The sequence below is a fragment of the Falco cherrug genome, chromosome 12, assembly GCF_023634085.1.
Source record: "Falco cherrug isolate bFalChe1 chromosome 12, bFalChe1.pri, whole genome shotgun sequence".
In the NCBI taxonomy this organism is placed as follows: domain Eukaryota; kingdom Metazoa; phylum Chordata; class Aves; order Falconiformes; family Falconidae; genus Falco; species Falco cherrug.
Genome location: NC_073708.1, coordinates 5,189,691 through 5,211,543, shown reverse-complemented (window position 1 = coordinate 5,211,543; position 21,853 = coordinate 5,189,691). Strand labels below are relative to the sequence as shown.

The 21,853-nt window shown below is 48.3% G+C and overlaps 2 protein-coding genes across 11 annotated transcripts in view; both read left to right on the top strand.

Moving 5' to 3' along the window:
* RC3H1 (ring finger and CCCH-type domains 1) overlaps positions 1-9,334 on the top strand; it is a 66,068-nt gene extending 56,734 nt beyond the window's left edge. For 6 of the 10 annotated variants that reach the window (XM_055724775.1, XM_055724781.1, XM_055724778.1 and 3 more), the window contains one exon: positions 596-9,334. In XM_055724775.1, coding sequence (XP_055580750.1) covers positions 596-749 — 154 coding nt within the window. In that variant the 3' untranslated portion in view covers positions 750-9,334. The remainder of the gene's footprint in view (positions 1-595) is intronic. The other 4 variants (XM_055724783.1, XM_055724774.1, XM_055724780.1 and 1 more) reach the window with 1 other exon arrangement.
* A 3,085-nt stretch (positions 9,335-12,419) lies between these two features.
* Positions 12,420-21,211, top strand: SERPINC1 (serpin family C member 1). Its single transcript, XM_027811241.2, has 8 exons — positions 12,420-12,603; positions 15,139-15,252; positions 15,814-16,192; positions 18,870-19,085; positions 19,418-19,555; positions 19,641-20,034; positions 20,381-20,445; positions 20,669-21,211. The coding sequence occupies exons 2-8, from the start codon at positions 15,155-15,157 to the stop codon at positions 20,840-20,842; spliced, it is 1,464 nt and encodes a 487-aa protein (XP_027667042.1). The 5' UTR covers positions 12,420-12,603; positions 15,139-15,154; the 3' UTR covers positions 20,843-21,211.
* The last annotated feature ends 642 nt before the right edge of the window (positions 21,212-21,853 follow it).

Sequence of the window (21,853 nt, the reverse complement as noted above, 5' to 3'; positions counted from 1 at the left end):
AAGCTTTGAACAGAAAAGCTCAGACGTTTCATTAAGTTTACATAACTTGATGTGAGCAGTTTGGAATCTGAATATTTATTCAGAAAATGTATCCCTCTCGATTGCTTATGAAGTCTGCACCAATTATTAAGTTCTGCACTGCACCATTAGGTTGAGGCCTCCAGAGCAGAAACTAATTTTTCCATATGGAACTCTGGAAGTAATGAAACTGCAACAAATATTTCTTTTTTTAATAAAAAAATCAAGATAAATGATCCAGATAAGTTAAATGTTCTGGAATGTCTGCACTGTACAGATTGTACATCTTAAGGCACATGCTGAAATAGTTTGCAAAGCATAACTAATCTAGAACCTTAAAAATACATTGACTGATTTGTTTTCAATTAGCCATATCTTGGTTCATTCTTTTCTGTTAAGTATCTGCAGCATACCAGACGACCTATTTGTTATACAAGGCAAGTCTTTACGTGCGTTCCCAACTGTTCATTGAGATGCTGCAGAAACAAATAACTGACATCCTTTTACTTAAATAAAAAAAATCTCAGTAATTACTTCTCTTTGCCCCCTTCCCCCTTTATCCTCAACTTTCTTTCAGCAGTGATGTTCCAAATGGATCAGCCTTGACACAAGAGAACATTGGCCTCCTGTCCAGCAAGACAGTGTCTCTCAGCCTGTCAGAGGACCCAGAGGGAGGAGGAGAAAACCACGACTCCCAGAGAGCGGGAGTTACACCCACATCTGCTCCATGAAGTGAGGCCAGCATACCCCAGAGTTTCGTTTGCTGGGGTGTTGGTAGCTTCCATCACATTTTTTTCCAGGGGTGATTGGAGAAACCCAGGAGCAACAGCAGTAGCAGAGCAGCAGGTCCAGAGGCAATGTGCACAAACACAACTACTAGAAACAAATCCTGCACATAGTTCACATTAACGCATTTTTTAATTAAAAAAAAAATGAAAATTAGCAGTATCTGCAAGCAATTCAAATTAAATTTGTTTTTGTTCTGTGAATGAACTTTATTTTAATAACTTTGGACGCCTTGGATCCCAGGGCTTAAAAAAAAAAGATATTATATATATATACTCTGTTTGATTAATTGTATGATCTTAATGAAGTAGGTTTCTTCTTTTATTTTGGTATTATTACATACCCAGTGCATAATTTCTTATCACCTTAATTTCTCAACAACTAAAACAACCTGGCCGCTTCCTTGTATGGTTTAAGGGTAGACAAGGAGTGAGGGTTGGAGGGTAGCTGTGAACTGCAGTGTCAAAAGATGTGCAGCAAACTTTGTTCTTAAAACAATTCCCCCCATTGTGGCTAGGAACTAAACTCTAGCTTGTGCGAGACTTCTTGCTTAAATTATTTTAAACTACAAGTGACAGAATCTTTGCAATGCAACAGGTGCAGTCCTTACTGTATGTCCCAGCACAGCACGTGTAATTAAAGAGGATAACAAAACGACTGTCAGGCATATGTTACATTATTTGAAGGTTGCTGGCCTTTTGTTTTCTGTTGGGAGTGAAGGGGTCAGCAGAATGCAGACCGATCTACTACAGCATGAGTATTTCTGAAGCTGGTTAGCTGGGGCTTGTGGTAGAGACACTTAACTAACCAGTAAAGGTTGTGCAGCCATGACCAAGGTAGTATTTCTAGTAAATGGGAAGCAGAGGGAACGCAAAGTTACACAGTTTCTGGAAGGATGTTAGCTGCTGATGAGCTGGTGATCCATCTTAGTTCATCTAGCGTCTGCTGGTTGTGTTTTCCCCCCACCCCTTTCACTAGGCCTTTAAAACAAGCTTACCCAAAGTCCATACTAAAAATTGATGCAGAGGGACTTACTGACCTCTCTGCCTTATTAAACAGGTCTTTCATATATGCATCCTTCTCAGCAAATCTTGCCTTTTTTTTCTTCATTGCTATTTTACGATGATTATTAAAACTACAATTTTCTTCACAACCTGATTTTTTTTTTTTCCCCCCTTTCTTTTGTTCAGTGATGTATCAGTTATTTAATTGTAATGCTGTTGTGAGGGCCTTTTACTGAAGGAGACAAACATCTCTGATTTGTGCTTGTCAGTGATGGTGATCTTTAAAATATAAAGGGGAATTTTAATTTCTTTTTTCAAAGTTGGCATTTTTAAAGGTGTGTGTGTGTTTGTATTACAATTTGATATCTGAGAGTCAATCTGCAGCTTGTCTGCCACTGCTGCGGTGAATCCTTCCTAGATTCCCCTTTCATAGGGGAAAAGCTGCATCAAAACCTATCACTTGAAGGTGCAGCACAGAATCTGTCAGAAGTAGTTAGGAGTACTGAAAGGCAAATCTTGCTTGATAGATCTAGTGTGCTACTTCTCCAGGTAGGTCTTCATAATTGAAAAGAAAAAAAGTTGAAGAAACCATAGGCCTTTCTAGACGTTTTCTTAAAGAAATAAAAGAAATCTTGTTCTTGCTGCACATTTTTGACTCTGTCGACATGCACTGGGGTGAGACCCTGTATGCAAAGAATTCTGTGGAGAACAATTTTAAGTGCTGCTCTCTCTGCACCTTCTTGGCCTGTTCTCGTTTTTTCTTTCTGGGTTAGACTACTAAATCTGAAAGCACTGGTTATGTAATAAATTACTGCATTGCTTTGGTTGGGTAAAGCAAGAGTTAATAAATTTTCTTGGTTTTTAGTTTTTTTCCTTAACCTTAACTCCTGCTGAGGTCATAGCAACCTTGGGCTAAGCTTTGCATTCATCATACTGTTAAATAAAACAAAATGGGGGGTGGGAGGGGATACAGTCCCAGTATTGCCTACCAGTAGGAGAGTCCAAACAGAAGACTCTTTTGAGTAGCAATTATTTAATTTGCCCAGTCAAGGCACCGCGTTTATATACTATTTCACATTGAATTTGATTATGCCCTACAGACCTGGCTGGTCAAGGATTTGATACACATATTGGCTTGGGATTCGAGCTTTCTTTTTTATTTAAATAAAAATTTATATATAAATATATATATACATATATACATAGTTATATATGTATATATATTGGGTATGTTTTAAGAATTTTTTCGCATGAGCGCAGCTGTTGTGATCAAATGTCTGGGAGGTAGAAGCACTGAATGAAAATAAAGGCATTTTTTCGGCACACCCCCACACACTTTCCATATGTCTCCACACAGGTTTATTTTGCTCTTAATTGAACTTTGGCCTCTTAATTGCCAAGAGGAGTTTTGAAGCTTGCTTTTTTTTCTAACCCTTCTAAACTTTTGGCAAAGAATCATCTCTGTACTAGAATAGTTTCATCTACGCTTTGCCCCCATCCATCTGTATCTCCTACTTGAGGCCTAACGTTACACCCTCCCCGCTCTGAGCCGAGCAGAACCTAGGGTGAGGCAGTTTTGAGCCTGTCAGGTCTGTTCTCCCATCTCTGCTCTGGATATGATGATGATTAACGAGTTCCCCTGGCAGCCTGCTCACAAGTCAACTGATACAGGCACGGTGCCCTCTTCCCCATCCTTTAGTGCAGAGCACCACCGTCAGGTCAGCTTGCTTGTTTTTAATTAGTGTACTTCTTCCTGCTGTGTCTTTATTAACACAGGGAGTTCATTCTAGTGTTGAGATAATTAGTGCAATATTCTAACCTAGGAGGACAAGCCCAGAATGTACCTTTTTTTTTTCTGCTATAATTCTTGGTGTAAAATGACTTTTCAAAGACGGTTATGATATGTTTGAATCTACAGATTCATTTTGAACACTAGGAAGAAAATCTGAAGGGGCAAAAACTTTTTTTACCTTTCGTTACTTGTGCCGGCTAGTTTCCTTGCCAGATTAGGGATTAATTTTTTTTTCTCCACTTTTCCTCCTGGGAGGAATTCTGCAGTAAGAGCTATCCAGATTGCTGGCCTGCATATACTGAATGTTTCCAAAACCTGTGGATTAGAAAGGAAACTTTACTGTTGTTTTTTCTCCTTCATCCAGCTCTTGTGTGCTGTACTTTTGTGCATGGTGTCCTTGCTGTGATCAGTGTGTCCAGGTGAATGCCCTGTTTGCCCAGTATTACAGTTTGGCTTGTTAAATAGTTTGTTTAATGTCTACTAACAGTATTGATTTTTGGTTTTGTTTTTTCCCCTCCTCCTCTTACCCTTTTCTTGCTTTTTTTTCAGGTTTAATTGATTAAACAAGCCAAACAGCAAAACATAGTATATGCTTTGAAGTCTTTTCTGGAAGCTGCCCCTAAAATTGTCCCCTTTTGTGGAAAAGCATGCTGGTAGAACTGGGAGGACAGGTAGCTGTCCATATCAAGGAAGCATTGATGGTTACAACAAATAAGCAGGAAATGAAAATTTCTGGAGTCACTCTGTATTCAGATACATTCATTTCTACAGCCTGTCATTGTCCCAGTTTTACAGGAATGCTGTCTGCTTCAGTGAAATTGGTTTTGCTAGAAGGTTTACTTTCTTCTACTTGGGCAAGAGGAAGCAGTATTACAATGGTGTTGGGGCACGACTGCATCGTTTGGTAGGTAGGTTAGATCTTCTACTGCAGTCGACAACTTTCAACTCTCATTGATAACCTGGGTTTCAGCCCCAGCATGGACAAACCCCCCAGGAACAGGAAGCTTCGAGTGTTAGGTTAACTTTTAGTATGTCAGTGATTCAGGCACTGTAGAAAGGATGTTTGTTTATTCTGTAGTGTTACTTTCCTCCTCCTGTCAACATCTCTTCTTCCTTTCTGTTGACCCAGTTCTCCTAATAGGAGAAATTTAGACTTTTTCTTCTGGCCCTCTTGTATATTACAGTGTTCTGTCCCATTTCAGAATAGGACTTATTTTACTTAGACCAGAGCACCTTTTAAACTTGCAGCACTGTTATCCCCTTTAAGTTCTTCTCTGTCCTAGTTTCTTCTGAGCCTTATTCTCTCCCTTTTGTCCTTATCTTCCTTCCTTTCCTTCTGTGGCTTGCCCATTCACCCTCCCTGATTGTGTAACAGTGACAGCTTGCTGCCTCAAAACAGAGCATTCAAAGGAATTCGCTTAGCCAATAACTTCTGTGAAGTTGCCTTTTCTAATGGTGTTATTACTCAGTGATGCACAAATGTGATATTGCCCCTACTGGTAGGCAAACGGGGGATCTGTATAAACATGGTAAACTGCTGTTTTTCTTTAAAGGAGAGCCAAAGACTTGTGCTTTACACTTTTTTTTTTTCCCCTGGTGTAACCATTTTGATTGTCAGATCTTTGTAGGGTTTTGTGAGTTGACTGTATTATCCTAATAACAATTTACAAAAGTTAATGATTGTCAAGCCTTATCCATGCATTGAATTGTGGAAAATCATTCCATTTAGTCATACAATTTGCAATATACTGAGATGTATCTGGGGTATTCTGACATGTTTTCGGTCTGTCATGCACTCTCTCAGCTGATGGAATGGCTCATTTAAAGAGGGAGAAGGAACATAGAAATGTAATATAATCAAAGAAGCCTTGTCTTTAAGTGTTTAAATTGAATACTGTTTTAAAATTTCTTCAGTTACAGTAAAAGATAAATCTGTGTTGCAAATGTAACTGACTTTTAAGCCCATTGGAACTGAAAAGACTTGTCAAACTGTAGCATTACATTAAATTAGATGTGGAAGAAGCAAACTTGTATGTTGATACTGTCTCTTGACAGCACCAATTGAGTAAGGTGGGGCAAATCCTCTATTAGCAAGGGCTAGGAGTGAGGCTTTTCATTAATAATATGTTAAGAAAGCCGCTTGCATTTCCCTTCCTTGATCTAACTTAAACTCTTGCAGACTGTTAAGGCTTTTGGATTTAGAGAGAAATCTGTAAGTCAGAGTAGCATAAACCCTAATTTCCATTCCCATTTATAAATCTGAACTATAATGAAGCAGACTTACAAGATATATTGGGGTTCTTCAGCCAACTAATATATCTTCAGTTGACTAGTTATTTCAGATCCACTTTTATGGTCCAAGAGCTTCAGTGCTAGTAATCGGGAAGTTCAACAGCAGGAGTGCTAACTCATCATCTCTGTTCTAAAATGGGGGGGAAAACCCCATACAAGCAGTGTGCAAGTTTTCTGCTTGGCTGTGTGTGTATGAAGGAGGTTTTGTAGTCCTACAGTAGATAGAAGGAACACAGAGCAAGGCTGGGGCATTTATACTCAAATGTTGTCATTGTTCACTTCCCCAAAATACGTGCTTCCTATTCCCGCCTCCTAATGCTGGTAGCACTGATTTAAAAACAACCCAAAAATGTCAGTGTGTCAGCAGCTTATTTTTTTGTATTAACAATAAATCAGTTCCCCTGGATGAAAAAAGGAAGCAAAAGTTCTTGAGTTCTCATAAATGGTAGTTTAGACATGAACTGGCAAAACATCTACCTTGCTTGAGTAAATGTAAACTCTGAATTTGAAGGAAGTGAAGCAGCTCCTCTGAGCCACATTTTAGGTGTAGCCTTGGTGCTAAGAGTTGGGTGTTTGTTACTTGCAGTATACCAGCATACAGATTATGTAGCACAGATTGATTTATTCAGGTAATCTGAAATGTCAGAAACTTCATTGGGGATTCTCTTTTCCATACTCAACTGTTTTATCAGCTGCGTTATTTTTCTTTTGAGATGTCAGGGGGCTGAAAGAGGCTAGAGTAAGTTAGTTCAAGTTACACAATATAAGTAAGTTATTCGGAGGGAAGGTTGTCCCAGCACAGTGTCCTTATACAGTCAGCGTGTGGTCTTCATTCTTATGTAGGAAGAAGAATGTAACTGCTTAGTGTTGTCACAGTCTTCGAGGCACTTCTTAAGATGCAGGTAGAGCCTTGATTAGCAGGGAAAGGAGAACAAGCTTACTGTTGGGTTTTCTTTTTAATTTTATTTCCCAATGGCGATTCTAATATCATGCCTTGGAAACTCTTTGAACACTATGGTAAGCAAAGAGGGTGCAGTTTTTTCTGAAATTTTCCAATAAAAATTGCTCATGGGAATGTTCCTGATGCAGAAAAATCCACATCCCATCACTGGAAGGTTGAAATACATAACCGTAATGACGATCGGATGCCTGTAGCTTAGTAACTTAAATAAGAAACTGATCTTTCCCAGGCAATCTTCGCAATTCCAGTGAGCTTGTGTATGATTTTAGTGCAGATTGCTAGATGTTCAGCATTTGGGAAAGTTTTAGGTGCCTGGCTTCGTCCAGCAAGAAAGACGGGTGTCTTTGGATATACAGGTTGAATGTTTTCATATTCTGGGAAACAACTGATTCTGAGATCTGAAAGTTTTAGGAGAACGCAATTATCAACTTCAGTTTGAAAAATACCGTCTTGGGAAAGATGGAAGCAACAGGTGGTGCAGTGTCTCTAAAAATAAAAAAGCATTAGAGATGATGGAATTACATATGAAATGTATATGGGGAAAATATATCTGTAAGCAAAAAAAAAAAAAAAAAAGAAAATCTTGTGGAGTATTTGATGTTTAAGAAATTACTTGCTTCTTTGTAATGTTAAAAAGATTTATTAATAGTTCTGTGGCAGACAGTACTCACAAGTCTTTGGCATCCAAACCAGATTGTGTTTTGGATGGATCCCACAACTGGATGTGTGCACTGACCTCTTCATTTCTAGCCTTCTGAAAATGTTTTGTAGATGTATAAAGCAACCTGAGACAGAAGAAACCCTGTTCACATCACAGCTGCTGCACAGTTTACAATTGGTACCTTTAATCTGCAGCCTCTTAAGCGAAGCTGCTCTAACGTGGGCGCACCAAATGACATTGTTTCTTCTAATTTTCAGGAGTTCCCATTACCCCTTTGGCCTCTGCTTGCTGTGTAAGCAGCCTCTATGTGAAGAGGAGCTTTCCTTGAAGTCAGCTTAGCAACTGTGCTGTAGCCTGGTTATTTTGCCCTGTTTTCTGTAACCGGTGGCATAGTGTCGAGCTCTTTCCCCATTGTATTTGTTGCTATGGGGGAGGAAGACGGTGAGGCAAGGCACGTGTGGGAGGAGGGAGGAAGAGTTGTGGGATCTCGTACAGGATAGCTCCCGCTCCCTCTTTGGAATCATCTACTTCCAGTTGTGGGATTTCTCTATAGATGACATTTTTTCCTGTTTTTTGTAAGCCTAGTTTTCTTTGATCTTGTTAGTTCTGTACAAGTCTCCCCGAGACATTCTGCAGTCATTATCACCTTTTTGGGTGGAGTTTATTTTTTGGTTTGTTTGGGTTTTTTTAAATAACTTTTTAACATTGGTGCATATATGCTTGGGATAGAGCTCATGTAATTTTCCAATCGTATTGATTGTATGTGATTGTGCCCTGCAGAGGTATATTTAACAAAAAAAATAAAATAAAAAGGATAGCCTAGGTAATAAAGGAGACCGTGAGATCTGTTGAGTCAGGTTATGAACTGTTTCTTGAATTTATTTAGGATCCTGGATAAGTGAAATTCACTGTCTGCTGTTCTCATAAATCAATGCTAAACAAAATGTCATGAATTCTCTGTTTGAACTGGTTCTTTTCTTGCTTTTCTTCTTCTACTGTTTTCTTCCTTTCCTGCTTCTCTTCCCCATCAACAAAATTCTTGAGCCTTTATGGGAATGGCTGACTCTGGGTTGATATTGTGAATATTTATTGTTTGTAACTATCAAAACATTTGTAATAGGAGTAGAGATTAAGTAGAATATATGAGAAGAATTCTGTAATCTGAATTCTTTGCAAGTTCAGGGGAATCCTCGAGTGTTGTACATACAGGCCTGGTCACGAGGGACACGTTCAGAGGCACAAAAGGCAGTGATACCTCTTTCCTGGAAAGATTAGATGCTTTACTACCTTTTGGAAAAAATCTGAGCTGACAAAAGGAGTAGCAGAAAGAGTTTACTATATCCAACTCCCTGTGTCTTTACTCCTGCAATATACTAAAACTTGAAAGAAAAGCCTTCTAAAAACTATGCTGAGGTGGGACAGAGTGGATTGAAGGAGGCAAAAGGCAAGAGGATCCAGAGATCTGGAAGTCAGTATTTGTCTCCTTTATTTCTTTTTTAGAACTATACAGCAACAGTATCACTTTTATATTAAAGAACAAGGAAACGGAGACATATTGTGTGTGCATGGTGGTTCTATAGAAAAAGCCATATGTTGAAATGTTACTTCTTCCTTCTTCACCTTGCTTTTCTCTCATAAAGATGACTCAACCTCACCTTGCTTTCACATAGTGTCTAAGGGTCCTTTGAGTTGCTGATTCAACAAAAAAAAAAGTGGAAAGGTGGTGATTCGCTACTTGGCTTGTAAATAGATGGAAGTGTCTACAAGGTCTTACCTGCTTTTCTGTCGGCATTTATATTAAATGATAAATTAATGGAGAACCCTTTGAAATATCTCTCATTTTCTGTCTGGGTTGAATGTGCATTCCTCTTTAAGTTTTGTGTGAGGTGTAAGACTGACTGTGTAAGGCTTCCTCCAGGTCAAGATGTGTGTGTTCTCTGCCGGGCTGCAGCATGAGAGATGCCAAATAGTGGAGAAGCTGCCTGCCTCTGTTTGGAGGTCCGGTCTGTTCTCTTCTGACTCTGCCTGTGAATAAAGTGGCTTCTTCCTGCGTTCGGAACAAGAAAGGATACTCAAAATAATCACTTTTCCTAGTTGAAGAGAAGCTGCATATTTAAAAAACAAACCCGAACGTAACAAACCCTGTAGCTGAAGGAGCACGCAGTGTGCCTCTGGTGTTGCACCAGGTTTGGAACTTGCCTTAGAGCGAATATAACGTTTGCTGCACAGTCGGCTTCGTGGTTTTTAACCTTTTCCCTGCTTTTTGTGGGCCGTTGGCTAGCTCTGAGTCTGAGACTGGCTGAACGTAGTCTGACACGGAATAAGCTGCTGCTTTGCTGAAAAACTTGTTCCTTCTCCTATTGTGGGGCCAGCCCAGCCCTCTGCCCTGGAAGCTTATGCACGTTTATTACTTCTGTCTTTACTTTTGATCGCAGGCACCGCAGATCCAGTCTGAGGTGTGTGCTTTGTTGGACTGAAGCCCATCGCTGCTCGTTGCTGGGCCCCCTCACACTTCCACGCAGTGGTGCTTCCTTGCTGGGTGACCTGGAACCTTATGTTTCTGTAAAGGGAGTTGTATTTTGTGGGCAGTCCAGAAAACGGTATTTCAGTTGGTGCTGGTTTCCCTTTTCCCCACCAGTCTGAGGGTCCTGGATGCTCAGGTACTCGGTCGCTTGGGGGTGGGGGAGCTGTATTTCTGCAGCGGTTGGCTTTTGAAGAAGGTTGAAGTGCTGTGAAGAGTCAGATCCCTTTGGAAGGGAGCCACGGCTGCTCTGCATCAGAAGGGCTTTGGAGAAATTTCCAGGCTTTTGTATAATGAAAAGAGGGTAGACTGGGCTCAAGTGGGCAGCAGCTGCTGGCAATTTCTTTTCCCTTTGGGTGTGGGTACCAGGATAGAAGGGCGCTGGGAAAGGCCAGCCCAGAACGTGGGATTGCTTCATCCTGTCTTGCTCTGACTGTACAAGTCTTCCTCCCTCTGTGTCACCGTAAAACTCAACAGCGAGCACCCAAAGCACAACCCAAGCCCCAAGTACGTTTGTGTTCCTGCTCATGGCTCGGGTGTGTTTAGGGGCTGTTTCTTTCCAACTCCCCCCCCCAAAAAAAGGGGGTAGTTCAGAGGACAGTGGAAGCTCGCGGAGGAAGCACGCTCCCTGCTGCTGTGAACTTGCTGGGGGCTCTTCTGTCTGCAAAGCAGAGCCTGTGGTCTTCCAGAGCAGGGGGGGCTTTGGGTCACTCAGTCACTTTGGATGCTTCCGAGGCACAGCTCTGCTCGGGTGCGAGTGCTGGGTTGGTGCTTTGAGCTCAAGCAGCTACTAACTGCCACTGCTGCACTCAAAAAACAGATTTACTCCGCTCCCCTGGAGGATGTGGCTTGGGTAGCCGACGGATCCGGATCCCTTCAGCCCTACAGCATCAATTCTGCAATTAACCTCGCTGTTAATAGGGCCACCATCGTTAAAGAAAGCATTTCTATGCACGGTTTTAGCCGTCTGGCTCTTTTTTCTTTTTTTTTTTTTTTTTTTTTTTTTTTTTTACAGTGAAGCAAGCATGCAGCCGTGATGCCAGCGTGCGTTGTCCTGCTGGCAGGAGTTCGTCCACGTTGGCTGGAGCTGTATGGGATGTGCAGGACACAAAGGTGTTTGCTCTCGTTTTGGCTGCCTTAAACTCCATCTGAGCATTGGGTAAATGGAAACCTCTTATACTTGGGTGTCTGCCTGCTGCTCTCCGTGGGCTGGGGAGGATCCCTAATTTACCCCTGGGACCCGCAAGTGTGAGTTACCTTGGGAAACCAAACCAGCAGCCACTTGGAGCAACGTGGTATGGTGCACAAGTCCTTCCCTTCTCGTGGAGGATGCTTTGCCTCCTGCCGCGAATTACAAACCCCGGACCCGCGGGTACTGACGTGTGTGGCAGGTCTGCCCCGATCTGCTGTCGGGCTGAAAGCGGTTCTGGGGAGCAGGTATTGGCGTGCTGCTGGGCGGTGTTCAGTGTGGATTGCATAGCTGTTGTGCTCGCTTGCGGTGAAGATTTTTTTTTATTATTTTTTAATGAAGATTTGGATGAAGCCCTGGTTATAGAACTGGAGAGAGCAAGAATGATGTTATGTTGGGCAGAGGCAGTTTTAAGAGTGGCACTTGTGCGCCTGGGCTGTGGAGGGGAGCCCAGGAAAGCAAAGTTGAGTCCTGAGCATGGCATCCTTTCATTTATTTCTGCAATCCCTGTCCCATTTAATTTTAGCCCATACTGGTATAGGAAGGTCTTTTACTTCCCTCAAACCAGTTTGCAGCTGCTTTTTCTATTAGGAGCTGGGTTCTTACTGGAGGCCAGTAGCAGTGCAGCTGAGCACCCCTGCGCCAGCCAGCTCCTGGCATTTGGGGCTCGGCAGGCGACGCTGCTGGGTTTGGGGCTCGGCAGGCGACGCTGCTGGGTTTGGGGAGCAGCCGCACTGTACCTTGGAAATGGTGTTGCTCAATCCTTCTCCCAGTGCTGCTCTGTGTGAGCCAGAGATGAGGAGAGATGCTGTTAATCAGCTTTCGCGTTGTGCAAGTGAAAAGGTGAGTGTGTTTAAGAGGGGACGTGTTTGAAGCTGCGAAGTGTGAAGTGGGGCGGTTTCTCCCAGCTTGTGCCGGTTTGGGAAGGGGGGTGACGGGGCCGGGGGCAGAGCAAAACGTTTTGCTGAGCTACAAGATACCGAAGTGAGATCTACAAATACTTTAGATCACATTTGAACTGTTGAAAGTTTGGGGGGTTCTTTCATGGTGTAAGCAGTTAATTTTCTATTGGCAAGAACTGAAGGCACTTGCGTGAGGTGGGTGGTCGAACTTTCCCTTGTCAGATTGAACTTTAAAACCTCTTTCAAACTAAACATTGCTTTTTTTCCGCTCTTTGCTTAACCTTCTGTAGCTGGTCATCAGCCTTTGGCCTCAGCATCCTACTCCCCTCCCACCGTCCCCTGCTTTTGTCTCAGCTCTGCTTGAGCACAGAATTCCAGTGGGGAAACTGCATTGGACTGGCTTGGGCTCAAGCAAGACTGTCCTCTTAGTGGTTGCATTTGCATCCTGAAAGCAGAAGGCTGGAGGTACGGGGGCAGGTAAGAGAAACTGATTCCACTTATCTTTCATTGGGAATTAAGTCCTTGTAACAGGTTCTTTTGCCTTTGTGGGAGCCTGAGAATTGTGGCTGCTGCCAGAGTGTTGTTTTGCTCTGGGCATGGGCCCGAGGAGCTGTTTTAGGAGCGTCCTCCGAAAGCTCGCTTCTGTACAGCTCGCTGAAGTGTCTTGCTTGACTTCTACCCTTAAGCTGTAGCAATGCTTCATGGTGCGGAGAACAAGTCAGGAGACCAGGCTGCCCCCAGGGTCCACTGATCCCTTGCCTGGCTGTAAGAGAGCACCGCTGACGTGCTTTGCGCTCTGCTTTTGGGGTGCGTGGGGGCGAGGAAGGCTTCCCTTCTCAAGAGCCCGACTCAGTCTCAAAATGGTTTGAGCTACTTAACATTTGCTGCCCGGCTGGCATGCTGCCAGGGTGCTGCGGGCCGGTCACGCCGCCGTGGGTAGCACGGGTGGGTTCTGTAGGGTGGTTGCTGGAAGACGAGCGGGGTCTGCAAGCTGGTTCGTTGTCCTTCCGTGCAGCCATGAGAAGCAGTGGGATGGAGATGGCCTGCACCGGCTGGAGCCCGGCGTGTCGCAGGGCAGGCGTGGGATGGGGGAGTTTCTCTGCGCTTCCCCAGAGCAGCCTGATACTGAGCTGAATCAGCAATTTGTTTTGTGGCGTTCTATGCTCCTTACAGGGGTGAAGCAGGAAAAAGAGAGCCCTTTCTAATTTTTACATTCTTTCCTGCCAGTAACCCCTTTCAGGCAGTGATGTTGCGGTAATGCTTTTGGGATCCTTCCAGGATGAAAGCAGTTGACATATGGAGTACGTGGCAGTGCTGCGATGGAAAAGGCTGTGCTGAAGGGCTGCGGAGGGAGGAGGAGTGTTTTTCAGCCAAGTGCTGCAGTGAAGAGCTGGCCCAAAACTTCGCAAGGGCTCTTGCCTGTAAGAGACAAGATAGGACGTGTTAGGGGCAGCGCCAGCCTGAGCACTTGATAAATTTTGATTTAAGGCATTAAAGTCCTGTATCTCCTCTAAGCTGGTGGAGTCAGGACTGGAGTAGAAGCAGGGGGGGTCTTTCCCGTTTAATCAGGGCAGGATGAAGATGAGGTGCTCTCCCCAGTCTTGCCCTTTGGGTTTTAAGCATGAGTTGGCAGCACTGCGTGTGACAGCGGGCACCACGGGCTGCCTCTGGACAGAAGCAGGCACTTGTGCTTGCAGGGGCAGACCCACACCCGCTTCAGGCATGCCTGTCCCGGGAGGTGAGCGAAGTGACAGGGCAGGGACGGCAGCCAGCTTGTCCTTTCCACGGTGGGACCGGCAGCCGCAGGCGCCTCGGTGCTGCCGGAGCCAGGAGGACCCGAGCGTGGGTGAGGGGGGCTGGCAGGCAGCGGGGGGGGGGGGTCGCTCTGGTCCTGGCCCTGGCGCTGCGCAGCACAGACGCTTGCCTCGCTTCTTGCTGGCGGATTTTTCCTGTAAGAGGGAAAGGTTCGGAAGAGCAGTGCTTCCTGGAGTACTTTCAATTGTCTGAATAGTTTTCCTTTCTCTTGCCCTCCTGCCCTGGGTGTTGTTTTTGTTTCTGTATTTGGTTGACTCCTCTCCCCTTTTAGATAATTTTTCTTTTTGCCCTTTGTGGTGTTGTATCTATCCTAAACCCTTTGGAAAATAACTGGTTTGTTGTTAGCAGCAGGAGCGGTGGCCATGGCCGCAGCAAGCACGTCTTGTTTTGCATGTTTTCATGCAGAGCTTGTTGCTGTGCTCTTAGCGTGTGCTAGAGAGGGGCCCCGGGGGCTCGGTGTGGCCTCGGTGCCAAATGAGGTCATTAATGCTTTTGCGGAGGAGCCGGAGCCAACATGAAGTCATTGCCCAAGAGCCTGGGGAGGGGGCTGTGAAAGAACCCAGAGGTCTCCTGCATCCCAGGTCAGCCCTGGGGCTGCTCCCATTTTCCTCCCCCCGGCGCTGGCCCACCAGCACTGGCAAGACCGCGGGGAGGTCGCTGGTGCTAAACGCAGCCGGTCTGTAGTTACTGCGGTGGCAGCGAGTACACGGGCAGGCAGAGCCCTACCAGCGTTAGCCACATCTCTGAAAAAGTCCCCCATGGCAGGCGGGTCCTGGGCGGGCTGCCAGCCTTTCCCAGCAGCCGTTTCCCGAGCTGTTGTGGCTGTGTCCATGAGCTCACTCCCATGAGGGGTGTGAGCAAACCCAACGTGGAGCCGTGTCCCGGGCATCTCAACCCACGGCACACGGGACACCTCGCATGCTGCCTACTCAGCCCCAGGATGGCTCTGAGGTCCGGCCGCCAGCGGTGGTGGGATGTGCGGACCCCCTCCCTGCTTCAGCAAAGTTGGAAAATACAAATTCTCTCTGCCTTGCTGGGAGGTTTGCAGAGACCTGCTTGTGCTGAGCGTGGTTATTAACGTGAGCCTCCGCTCCCCAGGTGCCAGGGACAGTCTGCACTGAGGTGGTGTGGACTTGGGACAGGAATAGTTGTCCCGTACCAGCTGTACCATGCACGCTTATAAAATATACTTTTTAGGGATTAAAGATGCTGAATGAATGAAGGGACCAACTCCTGTGGAGACTTCTTCCTCATCACCTCTCTTGGCTGTGGTGTTTCCTGCATCAGTAACTTAAATAGCATAAAGCCGAGGTGAGTCTGAGCACAGACAGCACCTGGAGGGGACTGAGGGCTTCAGGTGAAGGGAGAAAAAAGAGACCAGGAGAACTAGGAGGATTCCCCCAGGAAGGGGGTAAGGGAATGGTCAAACCCACTTTGTCTAAGTGAAGCCTGGGCCACCTGCCACCAGCCAGGCAAGGCAGTGGGCAGCAGCGGCTCCAGGCACAGGCGCGCCTGGGCATTGTGCTGTAGCCACCTCGGCTGGCTGCTGGGGACAACCCCCGAAGTTCAAGTCATAGGCTTTGGGGCAACCTGGTGAGGGCTGAGCCTGCTGCTTAAACAAGACGGTTCCCAGGGCTCTGGGAAAGCAGAGGTTTCAGCGTGGTGTTTCTAAAAGCGGTGTGTGCTCAGGGGTGCGCTGGTGGTGTCTGTCCACCCTCCTGCTTTATCCTGCAGCTACAGGACAGGAGGACATTGGAGAGGACTGCGGGGCTCCTGTCTGACGTTGGCCGAAACGGGGCTCGTGTGCTGTGCCGGCAGCATGGGGCTTTCTGGGCAGGTGAGCGTGTGTAAGCTCCCTCTTTCTGGTTCCAGGACAATGCGTCTCTTTGTGCTGTGTCTCTTCGGCATCTGGGGTCTAGCTGCCCCGGAGCACTACGTCGTGGAAGACATCTGCACGGCGAAGCCACGCGACATCCCGGTGAATCCCATCTGTATCTATCGCAACCCTGAGAAGAAGCCCCAGGAGGGCGAGGGGCAAGAGCCAGGGAAGAGCAAGCTCCCGGAGGCCACCAACCCCCGGGTCTGGGAGCTGTCGAAGGCCAACTCGCGCTTCGCTGTTGTCTTCTACAAGTACCTGGCTGATTCCAAGGACAATGGGGAAAACATCTTCATGTCGCCCCTGAGCATCTCCACAGCCTTCGCCATGACCAAGCTCGGGGCTTGCGGTAGCACCCTGCAGCAGCTCATGGAGGTGGGTGCCGAGGGTTGGGAAGGCAGCGGAGGGGACAGCGGGTGACCCGTCCGGGTCGGGATGGCTCTGTGGCTTGGGAAGGGAGGCCTCCAGTTAAACAAGCCCCCGGGAAGGACGTGCACAGGCTGCACTTGTCTCTGGATCTGGTTAGATCCCAGCTCTTTCCTCTGATTGCCTATTCGGATCCGGCATTCAGGGTGGATTTCCTGGGTTTGGGAGGTTAGCGTTCGCCTGTCCGGGAGCTGAGGGGAGGGAACGGGAACGGTTTGTTCCTTGCAGGCTGGGCCAGCACGTAGCTGAGCAGGTGGCTAAGCCTTTTCTTAAGCAAAAAGCAGGAAAAGCCGGGATACCAAGTCCCATTGGGAGAGGCTGTTTTTCACATTCCCTTTCTCTCCCTTGGGACAAAATCAGACAGGTGGGACACCCCCCAGTCCAGCTGGCTTCCAGGGCTCTGCCACCCTCTGGGAACGCAGGAACATCAGTTACTGGTTGAGGGCCTCCTTGTAGTACGTGTAAGAGCAGTCTGAGCCAGGACTAGGACAGCAGACTGTCCCAGGCAGGCCAGCCCGTGCGCGGGGACCGTGTCCCACCGGCCGTGGCTCCTGCGCTCGGAGCGGGGAGCCCTGGTCCCACTGGAGGGGTAATCCCGAGTGCTGGCTCTGCCGTGGGACCAGGTAACTCCCTGCCTGTCCAAGCACCTTTCTCAGTGTCAGCCCCGCTTGCCTGCTCCGTGGGGTTTAGTCCTGCCCCTACCTTCCTCGCAGGTGGGACACTTTCTCCCTGCAACGAGGAGGTGTGAATCCAACTGCTCCTTTTGTCCCCACTGCCGCTGTCCTGGCAGATCTTGTCTCTGGAGTAAGTCATGTTGGGGTTTCCTGTTGCATCTCCAAAACCCTCACTCAGGCCTTCCCCCCCGGGCAGCCCTTCCTGCTGGATGGGGACCCTTTTCTCACTGAGCCACCCAGGCTGCGGAGCTGCGCTCCTAATCCGCCCTTTTCCCTCCAAAAGCGCCAGGAACACCAACTTTGCCTGGTAGGAAACTGTGCCAGAGATCCTGGGTGTTTGTGTGGAGCAACGTGCTGTGGGATTTTCTGTGCCATAAGGCCCTGAGGTTAGATAGCGGTAGGCAAAGTGTAACTGTCGTTGTAGCTGGGAGCAAATAAGACCAAACACGCTGTGCTGCAGAAATCAACCCTCAAAACGCTTGCTACGTATTCCCGTTCCCTGCAAAAATAGGTAAGGGGTGCCAGAATTACTCAACGGGCCATGACAATTGCTCCTGGGAAGGAGCAGTCTTTTTGGCACTGTCCCTCACAGGAGGGTTTAGCACAAACCTTGTGAGTCCTTCTGGGAGCTGCTGTCGTGGTCGAACCCCGGCCGGCAGCTCAGCCCCACGCAGCCGCCCGCTCACCCCCCCGCAGTGAGGTGGGGGAGAGGATCGGGAGGGTGAAAGTGGGAAAACTGGTGGGCTGAGGTAGTTTGATAGCTTAAAGCAAAAGCCACACACGCAAGCAAAGCCAAGCCAGGAATTCATCCGTCACTCGCCATGGCAGGCAGGTCTGGCCACCCCCAGGACAGCAGGGATCCAGGACGGCTAACAGTCGCTTGGGAAGACCAACACCATAACTCCAGGTGTCCCCCCCTTCTTTCTTCTTCCCCCAGTTTATACACCGAGCATGATGCCCCATGGTATGGAATATCTCTTTGGCTCAGGTCAGCCGTCCTGGCCGTGTCCCTCCCAGGTTCCCATGCCCCCCCCCCAGCCCTCTGGCTGGCAGGGCCTGAGAAACTGAGAAGTCCTTGACTTGGTATAAACACGACCCACAACAACTGAAAACATCGGTCATCAACATTGTTCTCGCGCCACATCCAAAACACAGCCCTGCACCAGCTACTAAGAAGAAAATTAACCCTGTCCCAGCTGGAGCCACGACACCTGCACTGACCTGGGAGCTGCTTCCAGGCCCCAGAGCTTCCATGGCCAGAGCAAAGCTCATCTCCTGCGAGGCTCTGGCCATGGGGCATAGGGGCTGTGAGCACCGTGCACGAGTGATGCTAATTGTAGCAGCACCGGGGGAAGCCCCGTGGTTCGTGCACCCAGCTAGAATCTGTCCCCTGACACCCGAAAACCAAGGTGCGCGTGAGCAGCTCGCCAAGTTCTTAGGCTTCTGCACAACCACCTAAAGGGTCTAGCGAAGTCATGCCCACCTGTGAGCCGGAGATCTGCAAGACCATGTGTCTTGCCCACAGCTGGGGCAGTGGAAGGGGGTGGGGAACAGAGGCAGGGAAAGAGGCAGATCCCGGCAGGGACTGCAGTGAGCAAGAGCTGAGTCTTCCCTCGGGTAAGACGGGCTCGAAGACAGAAGCTGGGACCTGTGAGAGGTGGCGTATGGAGAGCAAGGGAACCAGAGCTAGAAAGAGGAGCAGCCCCTCTGCGTGCCGTGTTTTGGGAGTCCCCAAACTAGGTCTTAGGCTGGTGACGTGTTGCTCTTACGTAGGTTTGGGTTCCCAAATAAACGCGGGGGGTGAAGCTCCGAGGGCCTGCAGGTTTCTTGCGTCTGTGATTTAGGCTGCTGAGCAGAAAGCAAAGGCTGGATCACACTTGCCGTGGGCGCTGGGAGCTGTGGGGACGCAAGGGCCTGCTCATGGATTCCTCCTCACTGTTTGGCTCCTCCAGGTCTTTCAGTTTGACACCATTTCGGAAAAGACATCTGATCAGATCCACTTCTTCTTTGCCAAGCTGAACTGTCGCCTTTACAAGAAAGCCAACAAATCCTCAGAGCTGGTATCAGCCAACCGCCTCTTCGGGGAGAAGTCTTTGGTCTTTAATGAGACTTACCAGAACATCAGCGAAATAGTTTATGGAGCGAAACTCTGGCCCTTGAACTTCAAAGTGAGTTTGAAGTGCTCAGGATTTATCTTTTTTTGTTTGGTTTCGTGTCCACCGCCTCCACTCCGGTCCTCCTGCTTTTGCTGCGTCCCTATCTTTTGCCCACAGGGAGTGCCCTGCTCTGGGGTGTGGGACGTCGGGGAAGGCAGGAGGGAATCTGGGATGCAGCTCCTCCTGTCCCAGCTTGCCTTAACCGCAGTCACTTCCCCACTCCTGACTGCTAAACGCTGCAGCACTACGCTGGGATCGGTGTCCTGTTAATCTGCCTGCTGCAGAAGGGATACAAAGAAGTGTTTTAAACCCTAGACTTAACTTCTTTTGGTCTCATCCTTCAGGAGAAGCCAGAACTTTCCAGGAAGATCATTAATGAGTGGGTGGCTAATAAGACAGAGAGGCGTATTACAGAAGTGATCCCAGAAAAAGGTATTGATGATCTCACTGTCTTGGTCCTGGTGAACACCATTTATTTTAAGGTATGGCTAACAAAACTGGGGGTGCTGCCCACTTCCCTAGGGGAAACACGGCACTCATATTTGTTTTCCCCTTCTCCCTTTTTAGGGGCACTGGAAATCGCAGTTCCCAGCTCCAAACACAAAACTGGATTCATTTCATAAAGCCAACGGTGAGACCTGCAAGGTCCCAGTGATGTACCAAGAGTCCAAATTCAATCACGTGTTCATCCCCCAGGACAAAGTCCAGGTGCTGGAGCTGCCTTACAAAGGGGATGATATCACGATGGTGCTGGTCCTGCCCAATCCTGGGACATCGTTGGTGGAGGTGGAGCGGGACCTGACATCGGAGAAGCTGCAGGACTGGATAGACTCCATGACAGAGGTCTCTCTCTTCGTCTACCTCCCTCGCTTCCGTGTCGAGGACAGCTTCAGTGTCAAAGAGAAGCTAAGAAAAATGGGGCTGGAAGATCTCTTCAGTCCAGAAAGTGCCAGACTCCCAGGTCAGATGTGGGGACAGGGTGGTGCGGGGTGGGGGTGGAGGGTAATCGTTCCTCCACAGGCACCAGGGCACTAAGTGTAGCAGCACATGAGGAACAAGAACACGAAGGTGTTGAGATGTTGCTGCAGTCAGTGATGCGCTCTGTGGTCAAGCCCATCACGGAACGCAGCCCAGCTCCGCGCTGAGGCTGTGGAGTTAAGCAGTCAGCTGCAGTTGGCGGAGGCTATTTTTTGCTCTAGGGCAGACGTGCTTTCTGCTTGAACGCAGGCCATGAAGGATGGAAGGCTGTTCTCTCTTGAGCTGTTGTCTAAAAACCTAGTTAGAACCATCTTTATTTTGTATTTCAGGTATCGTTGCAGAGGGCCGTACAGACCTCTACGTATCCGAGGCTTTCCACAAAGCCTTCCTCGAGGTAACCCTTGGTTTTGTCCCAGCGGCATCTTCCTCTTTGTTTTCAAAACCGTGAAGCGTTGAAGGAAAAAAAAATAGCTCTGAACCCACGATGTTGGCTTCCTCGGCCTCCTGGGGCCTTGGGGGGAGCGGGGAGCTTGGCACCCGCTGTCTGTGGAGGAGGAGGGCCAGCCCTCGGCGTAATGCCCGTATTTGAATCCCATCTCTTTTGTTTTGGTTGTTAGGTGAACGAAGAAGGCAGCGAGGCATCGGCTGCTATGGCTGTCACAGTCTCCGGCCGTTCCTTCCCCATGAACAGAATCATCTTCAACGCCAACAGGCCCTTCCTGCTTTTCATCCGGGAGGCCGCCCTCAACACCGTCCTCTTCATGGGCAGAATAGCCGATCCTTGCTCCTAGAGGGGCTCTCAGGGCTTCGCTTCTCCCTCCTCCGCCCCCGCACGAGGGGTAGGGCATCGCCACGAAGCCCAGGCTGCTCCTGGGGTGGGTGGTCCTGCTGGCTGGTGCAAGCTGCAGGGGGGCTGCCTCCGGGTGGGCTGTGACCGCTCCTCCTCGCCGTGTCGGGTGAGGGGGCTCCGAGGGCACCTCACCTGCTGCACCCTCCTGCCTTCAAAGGGAAGCTGTATTTTTTTTTTTTTTTTTTTTTTTTTTTCTGGCACCCAAACCCGAGTCCAAGGTTGCTGTCCCTCTTATACCCAGCCCTCCTCCCTTTCAGGCCTCAAGCTGTAACTCTGCTCCCCTGGTTCATTAAAAACCTATAGATCTGTACCTAACGAGCTGATCTCTGAATGGGCAGTTTTCACTAAGTCACTTCCCAGACTTAAACTTTCTTTTTTCCACAAACGGGCCCTCCCCAGCGCTCGCCAGCCCCAGCGGGACAACCCCGCGCTGGAGGGCTCGGGGGCAGCAGCCCGGTGGCCGGTGCTGGCTGGGCCAGGAACGCCACCGTCTCCCCGTGCTGCGGGCAGCTGGCGGAGCTGCCCAACGCCAGCGCCCTGCTTGCCGGCAGCCCCGGCGTGTCCGAGCGCTGAGCCACGGCTCGGGGAAAGCCCTGCGCAGCCGAGGCTCCGAATCTGTCCCTTTGGGTAGAAAGATTTAACCTGGCCCTGTGCGAATAGCTGATGCGGTGGGGGTGGCGGTGAACCGTGGCTGTGCCCAGGTAAGGTGACCCAACCCGGTGTACCTGTAACTCGGTTGAAATTCTGTTCCTTCACCTGCAAGTTTACTCCCAGCGCTGAGGTGTCCTGGCCTGCCGCCCTGCCACACGTGTGCTCCCGCCTCTGGGCCACGCAAGGTGGCCGTCCCGCTGCAGGAGCTCTGATGGGGTTGTCCTCAAGACGCTGCAGAACGCCTGGTGAGCTTCTCCTCTAGGATTCCTGCATTGAGGGCAGCTGTTTAAAACAAGGGCAG